Source organism: Sapajus apella, unplaced genomic scaffold (assembly GCF_009761245.1).
Source record: "Sapajus apella isolate SASKATOON/1434 unplaced genomic scaffold, GSC_monkey_1.0 scaffold39, whole genome shotgun sequence".
In the NCBI taxonomy this organism is placed as follows: Eukaryota; Metazoa; Chordata; class Mammalia; order Primates; family Cebidae; genus Sapajus; species Sapajus apella.
The window spans coordinates 18,220,535-18,233,638 of NW_022436979.1; the positions used below are offsets into that span (position 1 = coordinate 18,220,535).

Genomic DNA, 13,104 nt, shown 5'->3' on the forward strand with positions numbered 1-13,104 from the left:
TTGGGAAAACCAGAGGGTACTCCTCCCTTCATTGAGGATGCATTAGTGGGGTGCCCACTGGGTGCCAGCCACTGTCAGTGCTGTGAAAAGAGATAACTCACAGCCACCCTGTTCTCAAGGAGCTCGGGCTGGGGGGTAGGGGGCAGAATGCCAGGTGAACACCTCTGTGCCATCAGGGGTTATGCAGAAAGAATATAATGTGCTGGGAGGGAAAAGGGAAGAAATGTCTCACTAGGAGGTAGGGGCTGAAAACAACAGACTAGGAAGGTTTTAGAGAAAAGGTAAAATGCAGTGAGAATTTTAAAAGATCAAGAAGAATACATCAAGCACCCAGGCTGGGGGTAGAAAGAGGCTTTATGATCAAGAAAAAAAGTGCACAAGGCTGGGCGTGGTGGCTCATGCCTGTAGACCCAATGCTTTGGGAGGCTGAGGCAGGAGGATCGCTTGAGGCCAGAAGTTTGAGTCAAGCCTGGGCCACAAAGTAAGACCCCGTTTCTAAAAAACAACAACAAAAAACTGCACAAAGGCTCCAGGCTGGGAGAGAGCAGAGGTAGTGGTGGCTCTGCGGGAAATTCAGTATGACCTGAGGGCCATATACAGGATGCCTGGGAGGGACAGAGACTGGAAAGGAGGTGTGCTGGATGTCACAGGGTTTCTTATGCCACAGTTAGTAATGAAGGGTAATCCCATGAGCCAACATTTCCCAAGTGTCTCTAACAGAATCCTGCCATACTGGGATGTCAGTATTTCTTTCTCAAAATGTGGGTCTCATGGTCAAGTAAGCATGAGAAATGCTGGAGTGGGCCCAGTTTAACAGATCTCTGTATTGCAGGAAACATCAGAGCCCATCGTGCACTGGTGTAACATGTGACTCATCATAAAATACTGGACATGATGCTCATATATTTGAACATGGAGGCCCTGGGGCCACAGGGAATATCTAGAGGGTCCAGTGGGCTTTGGGATTGACTCTGGGGAAGTTACAGAGGAGACAGAGAGGCCTGAGCTATACTAAGGAGGTGAAAGATAGGAGCAAATGTGTATTTCTGAAAGGCCACTCTTTCTTCATGAAAAATGGCAAGGAGCAGCCACACAGATGCAGGAAAATGCTTACTTGACACATGTATTCCCCTCTGGAAACCTTCGTATAATGTTGTGACATCCTCATAGAAATACACCAAGGGCTCATCACTGTCAAGTAGTGTGGATCTTCGAGCACCACCAGTACCCTATCAAAAAGGAAAAGGGAGCATGTTAGAAGAAAGCGTTAAAAATAAAGATCCTTCATCATGTGATGATATATGTATGCACTGTGGAATGGCTCAATCAAGCTAATTTACATATCCACTCCTTACATCCTTATCATTTATTTGTAATGAGAACACTTAAAATCTACTCTCTTAGTAATTTCAGATATATAGTACATTGTTATTAACTACAGTCACCAACTAACAGTGAACATATAGTCACCATTTTTATTAAAAATAGATGTCCTGAACTTGTTCCTATTATATACCATAAATACATAAAATTTGTATTTTTCCATTAAAAAAATAAAATGTTTAAAAATTAAATATGAAGTCTAACATACAATTATGTTTTATATATATATATGTTATTTATGTTGTATATATGCACCCCTCCAGGGGCTGCCCGCAGAATGGCTGCTCAGGGTCTGCTGAATGACTGCAGCGCAATGTGCTGATGTAAACCAATCATTCACCTGCAGGTAAGCACAGGCTTCAGGGAAACACGCCTAAGACAACAGGGCTGTCAAAAAAGAAAAGAGGTTCACAGACCTGTACGTGCTGGACCTGCCGGATAAGGCCAAAGAGAGCAAGAGGAGAACCAGAAACCGCCGCCACTACACACACTGCCAGTCCTCAAGCCACTGCCACCCACGGCACAGAGGACTGACCCTGTTCAGCCCTGGTGGCAACGAACCTCACTTGCTTATACTTCTAAAACGTTACCTATAATTCTTTTTGAGATGATTTCCACTGTTTTATCTCCTCACCAGCCACAATATAATCTGCTAGAAACTTCACTTCCTTGCACTGCACTTCCTTGCATAGCATCTCTAACAGTTAAAATCATCAGCTGCAAAACATATGAATGTGCAGAGACAGGTTTTTACTAGTTTTATTTGCAGCATTTATAGGTATGCAGATTTGACATCGATGTGCACCTTTCTCTAGGCCATCTTCATCTGTTGGCTTCCTAAGTATACTTGCTATGTGTAGGAACTCCCAACCATGTAGGTAAGGTGGCAGGGCCTAGCCTCCCACAGTGACAGCCGTAGTCTCTAGAGGTGGCACGTCTCCACTGTGAGCTGCTCAGTCCTCTGGGGCCAAAGGACACTGGAACGCATCCAGACTACCACAGAAAGCCAAAAAGCACTCTTTAGAGACTGATGAATAAAAGCCCAATGACTATGATGTGAGAGCCTATCTTTATTTATTTATTTTTTCAATTTCAGAGAGGGGCCTTCACTTTTGCAACAGTCTGAAAACCCTAGGAGAAATTAGACTGTGATATGAGAACTTCTGGTACCAACAGGAAAGAGCTGTCCAAAAGTGGATGAGATCATTTCTGGCTTAAGAAAACAGGAGACACCAAAAACAAGGGAGAAAACCTAAGTCTCAGAGCAGACAGTCTGGGCAGGCAGCGCTGAGAAGGAAATGAATGGGTGCCAGGGGGTGTAGTGACATGGAGACCCCTTAGAAGGTGATGACTGCCTGATCTGTTTCCATAGGCTCTGCTACTTCTGTTAGGATTATCCACTCCTCCTCCTACAAGCTCTTTTGCTTTTTGTCCCCCCTTAAGTTATAATGTATATACTGCTTAAAAACCATTTAAGACTGGGCACGATGGCTCATGCCTGTAATCCCAGCACTTTGGGAGGCCGAGGCGGGCAGATCACAAGGTCAGGAGATCGAGACCATCCTGGCCAACAAAGTGAAATCCCGTCTCTACTAAAAATACAAAAAAATAAGCAGCGCATGGTGGTGCACACCTGTAGTCCCAGCTATTCAGGATGCTGAGGCAGGAGAATCGCTTAAACACAGGAGGCAGAGGTTGCAGTAAGCCAATATCGCGCCACTGCACTCCAGCCTAGTAACACAGCGAGACTCCATCTCAAAAAACAAAAACAAAAAGCAAACATTTAAGTGATACAGAAGAACATCAAGGAAAAATGATTACTATTAATAGTCTGGTAAATTTCTACCAGTCTTTTTTCTATGCTTATACATTTATAGACATTCTGTCAATACCTACTGTGTGCTACATATGTGTAACCTCTTGATCCAAAACTGCAAATAGTTTTCTGGAGTAAATATGGCCCAATCATATCTTTTAATCATCACACTGTCTTCTTTCTCTTGGCAGAAAGTTTCTAACACCTATAGCCATGATTCCAAACATTCTTTTTTTTTTTTTTTTTTTTTTTTTTTGAGACAGAGTTTCACTCTTGTTACCCAGGCCGGAGTGCAATGGCGCGATCCCGGCTCACCGCAACCTCCGCCTCCTGGGTTCAGGTAATTCTCCTGCCTCAGCCTCCCGAATAGCTGGGATTACAGGCACGCGCCACCATGCCCAGCTGATTTTTTGTAGTTTTAGTAGAGACGGGGTTTCACCATGTTGACCAGGATGGTCTCGATCTCTTAACCTCGTGATCCACCTGCCTCGGCCTCCCAAAGTGCTGGGGATTCCAAACATTCTTATTAAGCTACTTTATAAAGCAAAAAAGTTATTCTTTGTGTGCGTAAGAATGGAAGAATATCTTCACTTCAGTATCTTGCATTACTTAATCGCTGAGTCTGCTTTCTTTTCTGTAAAATGGAGACATCATGCATCTACTTACAGGGTTACTTTTTGTTACAGAAGAACTTTCCTGTAAACTAGGATGGTGTCGAACATTACTCGTGCACCCAGTAACATGCTCTAACTACAGTACAAGTCCTCTATCACCTCAATCTTGACGCCAACAAATAGGCTGAAATTCAGAAGGAATTCTGTGGCTTTGTAGTGAGTATCAGAAGCCTCCTCAACCTATGATGCCGCCAAAAACACCCAGTGCACCAAGGCTAAGGTAGAAAGAGAAAGGAGGAAAGGACAAAATGATAGAAAATAGGAAAAATGAGAGGGAGTGAAAAGAAACAAGAAAAGTACGACAGATGCATGGTGAAGTGTGCTTGTCTCAACATGGCCTGGAGATGCAGGAGGCCTGGCTGCACAGGGAGGTCCTCACAATGCTCTTCTTGGGATGGTACCTTCTATATCTCTTGACACAACAGAAATGCATTCATGGTCTTTTTCAAGGCTATCTCTTCAAAAGCAACACCACTTTCTGCACTCAGCAGAGGAGTACCCCTAGCTATGAATGGGCAGATGGGCATAAGGTGAACAAGACACATCCTTGTTCTGAAGGAGCCCAAGTCTTGTCTCTGAGTGACCAGAGGGACTCCAAGGAACACTGGCTGTGCAGAAGAGTGCAGGCAGAGTCAGGATGAGCAGAAAGAAGTGGGACTGAAAGCTCAGGTGCACAGGCCCACCCGAGAGCCAAGGTTCTTTGTCACAGTGTGGTCTGGGGAACACCTGGCACTTGTTAAGAAAGCAAATCACACCAGACCTGTTGAATCAGAAACTCTGGGGGTGCAACCCAGCAATGCTTTAAGAAGCCCTCCGGGGGGATACTAAAGTTTGAGATGCACCTTCCTAGAGACAGCAAGGTCTCCCAACAGGGAAGTGGTAAAGATGGGCTAATGGGTTAGAAAGAAATCTGCAAGAAGCGGTGTGTGGAACAGGAGGGAGGGGAGAGACTGGAGAGAAGCCAACTCCTACAGACCTGGCTAGGTCGGTGGCAGTGGGGAGCAGAGAAGGACCGAGACACTGGGCGTGCTGCAGCACTCATGAACGGGATTTGACAGGCAATGGGGTGTAGACAAAAAGGAGGAGGGCTGAGAAGGAAAACTGTTCCCTTTAATCAAACAGAAGACTGGGCACTGGGGTAGGCTTCAGAAAAGAGGTTGAGTTTAGCTTTGGACATACAGAGACCACATCCCTTCACGACAGGCCAACTACCTTTCCCTGGTCAACTTCCCAAATTTTCTTTTGAGAACCACTGCTCTGCAGGACCATTTTATAACAAACTTTTAGCTAAATAATTAGTTAGTTAGGTTTATGTTTTTGGTGGCGTATAATCTTTTGGAATCCGTGAAACATGGAGGCAAACGAGCTAAATCAAAGTGAAAGAAGTGAATGATATCCCCAATAAAGCATCATCTTGACACTGTATCCTGGAGCGTGATATTTATTATTACACTGATCAGCAATTAGAATAATGAGAAAAGTTTGAAAATGAAACAGTAAATGAGACATCTGCCAAAAGGAGACACTAATTGAAGGCTCCACGATACTGGATAAAAGGTCATACTGTCATTCAGTTGTCAGATATAACCATCATTTCAAGAAAGGGGGTTGAATAAGAAGGGGGAAGGGCACAAAACATTAATATCTGTGCTTCAAAATCCACAGCTCTATGAAAGGACCACACATTCCAATAATTAATCTTTCTTTTTTTTTTTTTTTTTTTTTCGAAATAGGGTCATGCTCTGTTGCCTAGGCTAGCGTTCAGTGCCATCAACAGGGCTGACTGCGGTCTCAACTGTCTGGTCTCAAGCAATCCTCCCACTTAACCTCCTGAGTAGCTGAAACCACAGACACATGCCACCTCACCTGGCTCATTTTTTAATTATTTGTAGAGACAAGGTCTTACTATGTTTTCCAGGTTGGTCTCAAACTCCTGGGCTCAAGTGATCCTTCTGCCTCAGCCTCCCAAAGTACTGGGATTACAGGCGTGAGCCACTGTACCCCGCCAAGTGTTACCATTCTTTGAACAAAAATGCTATATTTAAAACTGAGTTTCAGCAACCTTAGTTATATCTACATAAGCAAGGGGCTGCAAGCCGAGTGCTGGGAAGCACAGCTGTAACAATTGGAGCCCAAAAGATGTCTGTAGGTTTTGCAAGATAGAGTCACTTCAAAAGCTGGGGATTTAAATACTATATTATGTATGTCCACGTGGCTATTTCTAGGAACGCCTATTTAAATTAAAAAATTGCTTAAATTTGGCCTTTATGGCCTTCCAACATAACCTATTGATGGGGGGAGAGGGGGCAGTGTGTGTGGGAGTCGCTTGGGCTCAAGAAACAGGGTAAGCAAAGCAGATAACCCCAACTGAATGTCCAGGACATCAGTCATGAGCCAGTGAGTCAACAGGCATTATGGATATTTTATTTCTTTGCTACAGACCTCCTTAAAGTGGTTATATAGCTTTCCCAGTTAAAAAAAAAAAATGGTAAGTCAAACCCACTACAGTGAAATTGTGGTCACAAGTATATTCCACAACACCTCTACCAGCTGAGGTTCCTCCCGAAGTCAGTGCCCCACAGGGGCTGAATTAGGAAACAAGTCCAAGTTCCCCTGGGGGCACGAAGGGCAGAGAACTCTGAAACCTTGAACATCTGCATATCAAAGGTTCCCAAGGCCAGAACGCTCACCAGTATTTAACTAATAGGAACACAATGGCCAGGTATTTTGTGCTATTCCTCTCCTTAAATGCAAAAGCAAATTATGCCCTTGAGGATTTCTTAGGGGTAGAGATTTCAAGCTATACCAATCAGGGTCTCCTAAGTCTCCATCTCCAAATGGCACTACAGGGCATAGCAGTTAAATGACTGTGTGTTGTTACTGTTTATGCAAGAGAGGGATGGGAGGTGGATGCAGGGCGAAAGGGAGAAAGGAGGGGAGAGTGAGAGAGAGGAGGGAAAGGAAGAGAAGGGGGAGAGGCAGAGCCAAGTGACTTCTAAAGAGATTACCAAAGACGTGGCTGGGTTCTAACGCGGGATCCATCTCTAGGATGCAAAGGAGCATGAAGAACCACAGTCCGGGGGTAAAAAGGATTCCTTTTTGTTCCTTCTAATACCTACCAGGTGGTCTATACAGCTGTTCCCCTCTAGAATATCCAAATCCACAGGGCACAGTACTGGCATATAACCTATGCACATCTTTCCTATCCTCTAAATAGTCTCTCTAACGACAAGGAAAAAATGTCTGTCTGTGTTCAATACAGACAAAACCATCCATTTACTGCCACGGAATATTTTTAATCCATGGATGCAGAGCGCCAACCGTATCCTTCCCAGCATTTACATCTTACACGCATCTTAGGCTGCTCAGAACACCGTCACGTGCTGCTTTTTGTAAACAGACACAAAACTACTTTTCCATCCAGTGACCTTTCAGAGAGGAACTCTGGCAGTCAGTTCTCGTATCTAGCTAACTACATCTCTGATCTATTACATTAGGTCTTTTAAAGGCCAGCCTCTGGGCAACTCCCTCTCCACGATAATTTATAAATGACAATGGACAGATATTTTTAAAATTCCAGATTCCACCCCCAACACAGTGAACTGTAAATGTCACAAGGTTAGCAATGCGTCCTCATGCTCACTATTCATGCTCACTATTTTTAACTAGCTGACTTCCCAAGATCCTTTCCTCCCAGCAGAAAGGACAGAACTAACCTGACATCGTGCAGGAAAGACAGAAAGGTGAGGGAATGTCTACAGAGCCTGCTAAAGGCCAGGCCCTCTCCAGATGAGGAAGCTCAGACTCAGGGGCCGCCTCCATTCTCAGCCCCATGTCCACCATGCAGTGGAGCAGAGGTTTGAACCCAGCTCAATGAGACATCCAGATATATCAAGGTTTGCTTTACGGTTCACAGCCAGGTCCCAAACATGCACACGGCCTTTATTTGTGTGTGGAGACATCCTTCATCCTTGAAGAGGTAGGGTCCAGATCACATGTGCCTGGCTGGGTTTTCTGATTCTTCGACACTTGCCTCTAATCCTCAGAACCTTTTTTCTTTTCATTCCTAGTTCATCTCCAGTTTCCAACTTCCTGGCTCCCCACTATCCCAATCAGAAGATTTGCTGAAGAGGGACAGAGTAGGGGTAGGAGGCTGACATGGTACTTTGCAAAATATCTCATCACCAGAAAAAAAATCAGCCGACCACAAGAGGGAAAGTATTACCCTCCCACCTCGATGAAAGGGAAGAAAATCTGAAGTCAAACATCCAAATTCCTACAAATACACTCATTCCAGAAAACAGGACTGCCAGTAGAATTTTTACATGTCAACCATTTGAATATACAAGGCATTCTGCTTCACTTCTGCCTAGTCAAAGAAGCCACATTCCTATCTACTACCTTTGGTCGGTTTTTGGACACTGGTTGCTGAAGGGATTTTGTCAAGAAACACAGACAGCCTACGCTGGTCATTTTTCATTTGGTACCAGTCGGCTCCATTTGGGGGAGGCTATTTTCAAACATGAGCAAATACTACAGCACGTGTTTCTGTCATTTATGTGTATATACGTCCTTTGTTTGATGAAGCCTCTGAGAAGTGGCATCATTTGTACAAAGTCAAATTGTGTTTCCAGGCCTGCTTTATCATATTCCCTATATATCCGTAGGACCTTCGGCTTTTTCTTCCTGGGTAAAAGGAGCCCGGAAATAGTTTTTCAAAGATAACAATCAACCTCTTTCTTTCCTTGAATTCCTAAGCCAGGCACTTAATACTCCTGTGGCCTGGTGTTGGCATAAAGATCAGAAACTATGCCTTCAGTTTTCACCCTGCAGGGCGCCCCCGACAACCACCATTGCTCATTACCAGCGCTGACACTTTCCTACCTAAGTCAGCCACCTAAAAACGTCTCTAAGTCAGCAGACAGGTCTTACAGTCTCTTAGAGAGCAACTCAGTTGTTTCCTATAATGTGAGTTTTATAAGGAAAAAGTAATTTAGCAAGATTTGTTCATAATTTGTTATTAAGAAGCTCATGAAGTTTCAGAAAAGGTGCTAAAATTAACTCAGGGCATGAAAACGCTGGTTTTGCACCCTGCCCTGCCAGAATAACATTTCTGAAGAAAAACAGCCCTCTAAGCATACTCTCCACCCACCTATGACAGTCATTACTGAGTCAACTTAATTGGATCGAAGGATACGAAGTATTGATCCTCGGGGTTTCTGTGAGGGTGTTGCCAAAGGAGACTGACATTTGAGTCAGTGGGCTGAGAAAGGCAGACCCACCCTTAATCTGGGAGGGCAAAATCTAATCAGCTGCCAGCACAGCCAGAATAAAAAGCAGGCAGAAGAATGTGAAGGCCAGACTGGCTTAGCCTCCCAGCTTACATCTTTCTCCCGTGCTGGATGCTTCCTGCCCTGGGACATCAGACTCCGCGTCCTTCACCGTTGGGACTCGGACTGGCTTCCTTGCTCCTCAGCTAGCAGACGGCCTACTGTGGGCTCTTGTGATCATGTGAGTTAATACTCCTTAATAAACTTATACATATAAACACACACACACACACACACACATACACACATACACACACATATATAGATACATATCCATCCTAGTAGTGCTGTCCCTCTAGAGAACCCTGACTAATATACCACTCCACTGCCCCTATGGCCAGGGCTGCCTGCCGCAAATGCCCTCAAACGCTGGAATACTTTTCAGGAATTCCCTCAGTACCAAGTCAGCAAAGTTGCTAGGGGTAGAATTAAAAGGGGATATCTTTGCTCCCATCTTCATCTGACCACTTGCACAATTATATTGCTATCAAAACCATGGAAGAACAGGCCATGGGGAATAGTGACCTGGAATCTACAACCACACATGGTAAGTAAATGGAAGTTAATGCCTAAAACCAGCCAAGGTTCACATACGGATGAGGGACAAAGATGAAACCAGAGCACTGGATCAGGAGATTCTTCTGAAGTCTCACACACTTCTAGTTAAATACACATCGGATAACTGATTTCTGTTCCAAAGCTTCCCAGAGATGAGAGTCAAGTTTACATTTAAAAATGACTGCAGAAACAGTATTTATTAGGTCACATTTACAAATGACTGCAGAAACAACCAGAGGCCACTACTGTTCCTACTACTTCTCTCTTCCTCTCCGTGTTTACCTGCTACCTCCCACCTGGTTCAAATTCATTCATCTATCACCCTATCTTGCAGCTGACTGTGACATTCCTTCTACAGACCCACCAGGCTGGTGTCAGTGAGGGCGAGTGACATCACCATCCAACCCAACCCAACTGCCCTTCCTGCACAGCTCCCTTCCTGCCCTCTCCCGGCAGTTTCCACCTGGGCTTGTCCCCAGATGTCTGCCTTACAGACATGTGTAATCCTGCCCAGATCAACAACAGTTCACGCTCAGTGGGCCCCAGCCACTCAAGTCCAAAAGGGTGCCTCGCCACCCTTAGTGTTTCCACTGGCATGACCCCTATAGGCCTGCACTTGCTTTATCTCCACAAGTCTGGTGTGAGTCTTCATAAAAACTTATCAATCAACGAGCTTTTCTCTTCTCCTGCAAAAATTACTTCTCCCAGTTTTCAAGTGGGCCTTTACATGCATACAAGTGTGAGACGTATGGTTATGTGAAATGAGGGATTCCACCAGCCACATGGGGAAATCCTACTCAGTAATATGCTCCATATACACCCTCTAAACATGGACGAAGGACACCAGTCCTTGTCGCAGTATGCATGTGAGCTGGGAGGTCTGTGGTTTGTTCATGAAGGCCACGACGCTGAGAAGGGCTGTGTGGGCTGTGACTTTTGAACTGTAAAACCATGCTGTTGACTGAGCACTGCTTCCACAGCCTGGATATGCCACCTTTAGTTTGCTTCTTCCAAATCCTATATTCTATGGCACGAAAACAAGTCACTTGCATTGATTGCTCTCAGTCTTAAGATGGCTCTCACCCTCTGCCAAGGGCATGGGGTCTGGGCAGTATTTCCTGCTGGCCTGGGGCTCCCTGAAGGCACCATCCTGTTCTGCCCTGGTACTTTGCATATCATGCAGGAGAAACTCAAGTCCTTGCTGAATGAATACAGATCTGACAACTATTCTCTGTGAGCTGTGGAGAATTAAGCCCAAAGTGTCGCATCCTCTGTAGCAGGCTTTAAGAAGCACAGGATTAAAATGCTAAAGCAAGTTGCTAACCATATATATACGCCAACATATGGATATATACATTTCAGTCTCTCATGAAAAGGGCTACCAGCCAGCATGTGACCCGGAGATCATGAGATTAATGGCATGAAATTTAGTCATCCAAGTAGGAAACAGGATCAGTTATACTCAAGGAGCTGGTTCTATGTATTAAAAGATAAGAACCCAGGCTGGAACCTGGTCTGATAATAGTCTAAACAGTGAATCTGTGGTAGATTAACTGGGTTAGTCACCAGGAGTAAACCTTAATCCAGGTTCTGATATTCTTAAAATTAAGTCTTAGAAAAGACTTGAAGGCACAAACTTGCTGAAATTTATTCCCTTCTCTAATATTTAAAAACAAACAACAAATATCACAGGTTTTGTTTAAGTAAATTATAATCTTGTAGTAGTTGTCAAAAATCTTTCTGAACTAATTTGACAAGTCAGTCATCTCACGCCACCATGTCACCTCTCTCCTAAGAAGAGGAACTCAGATACTCTCTTTGGAGGGTCTCCATGCCGCTGGCTTAGAAGGAGCAGAAAAAGGGCAGATGCCACTTGCATGGGGCTCATCACTAATGGCTTCCTCTGGCACACAGGACCACACAGGAGCCATTGCCATTCCCAGGTGACACCAGAGCCCATTATCCAAAATTCCAGTGGCTCGCCTCAGTCCAGCGAACTGCTTCCACAGGAAGCACCCTTTGAGGGTGCTTCCAATCCAGAGCGGGGCCAGGTTGGCTGTGCTGGTGCAGTGCTGAATGTGAGACAAGCCCAGAACAACTCAGACAGTCTGGGCTTCTGTGAATGTCATAGGGGTCCATACGAACCGGGAGCAGCAGGTGTTGCACAGGACTTGCCTGCACTACTACCTCCTTCAGCAATTACAAAGGCTCTCATCTATATTCATAAAGGTTCATGTCCTAAATCTCTCAACCTCTGATAGGTGGACCTGAAACTCTATCAACACCAAGTTCTGCTCTGACTCCACCTATGTCTGAGCTGGTTCAGGGACAGAGGATGAGGGAAGGGCAGAACCGCTCAGGTTTTCACAGTCCTGTGCCCCTTTCATACCAGTCCTCACCACTATCTGATTCTTTTTATTTTTTATTTTTTGAGATGGAGTCTGGCTCTGTCACCTAAGCTGGAATGCAATTGCATAATCTCAGCTCACTACAACTTCTGCCTCCCGAGTTCAAGCAATTCCCCTGTCTCAACCTCCCAAACAGCTGGGACTACAGGCTCATGCCACCACACCTGGTTAATTTTTGTATTTTTAGTAGAGATGGGGTTTCACCATATTGGTCAGGCTGGTCTTGAACTCCTGACCTCAGGTGATCCACCTGCCTCAGCCTCCCAAAGTGCTGGGATTACAGGCGTGAGCCACTGTGCCCAGCCCACTAAGCCCACTACCCAATTCTTGACAATTTCTGATCCGATACCCAACAGAACCTAGACTCTGATTTTATTTTACCTGTCCCTTTTGCTCCTTCCATTTCCAGGACTACCTTTAGACTCATTTGCCTGTATGTCCATTTTCAAGAGAACCTGCTCTAGGTGAGGTGCTGGACCTCACACTTGTAACCCCAGCACTTTGGGAGGCCAAGGTGGGAGGATTGCTTGAGCCTAGGAGTTTGAGACTAGCCTGGGCAACATAGCAAGACCTCATCTCTAAAAAAACTAATGATTTTAATTAGCTGGGCATGATGGTGCATGCCTATAGTTCTAGCTACTCTCAGAGGTAGAGGTGAGAAGACAGCTTGAGCCCAGGAGTTTGAGGCTGTACTGAGCTGTAACACCATGCACTCCAGCCTGGGCGACAGAGCGAGACTCCGCCTCTAAATAAACAAAGGTTGCTCCTGGGTTCAGAGGCTCAAGCCACTGACTCTTCAAATTGATCTGGACAGATTCCAAAACTTTCATTATCCTGGGTTACTGCCCCCTTCCCCAAAGCCCTCGTTATAATATACAATTTTCTACTACTATAATAAGGGCAACATAACAGAGTTCTGGGCCTTCCACTAACTG

At 44.9% G+C, this 13,104-nt stretch overlaps 1 protein-coding gene across 6 annotated transcripts in view; it reads right to left on the reverse strand.

Annotated features, from left to right (window-relative positions):
- The window catches only part of ACSL1 (acyl-CoA synthetase long chain family member 1), a 71,910-nt gene that overhangs the window by 32,181 nt on the left and 26,625 nt on the right, over positions 1–13,104 (reverse strand). For 5 of the 6 annotated variants that reach the window (XM_032298772.1, XM_032298775.1, XM_032298776.1 and 2 more), the window contains exon 3: positions 1,115–1,229. In XM_032298772.1, the coding sequence (XP_032154663.1) occupies positions 1,115–1,229 (115 nt within the window). The remainder of the gene's footprint in view (positions 1–1,114; positions 1,230–13,104) is intronic. The other variant, XM_032298771.1, reaches the window with a different exon arrangement.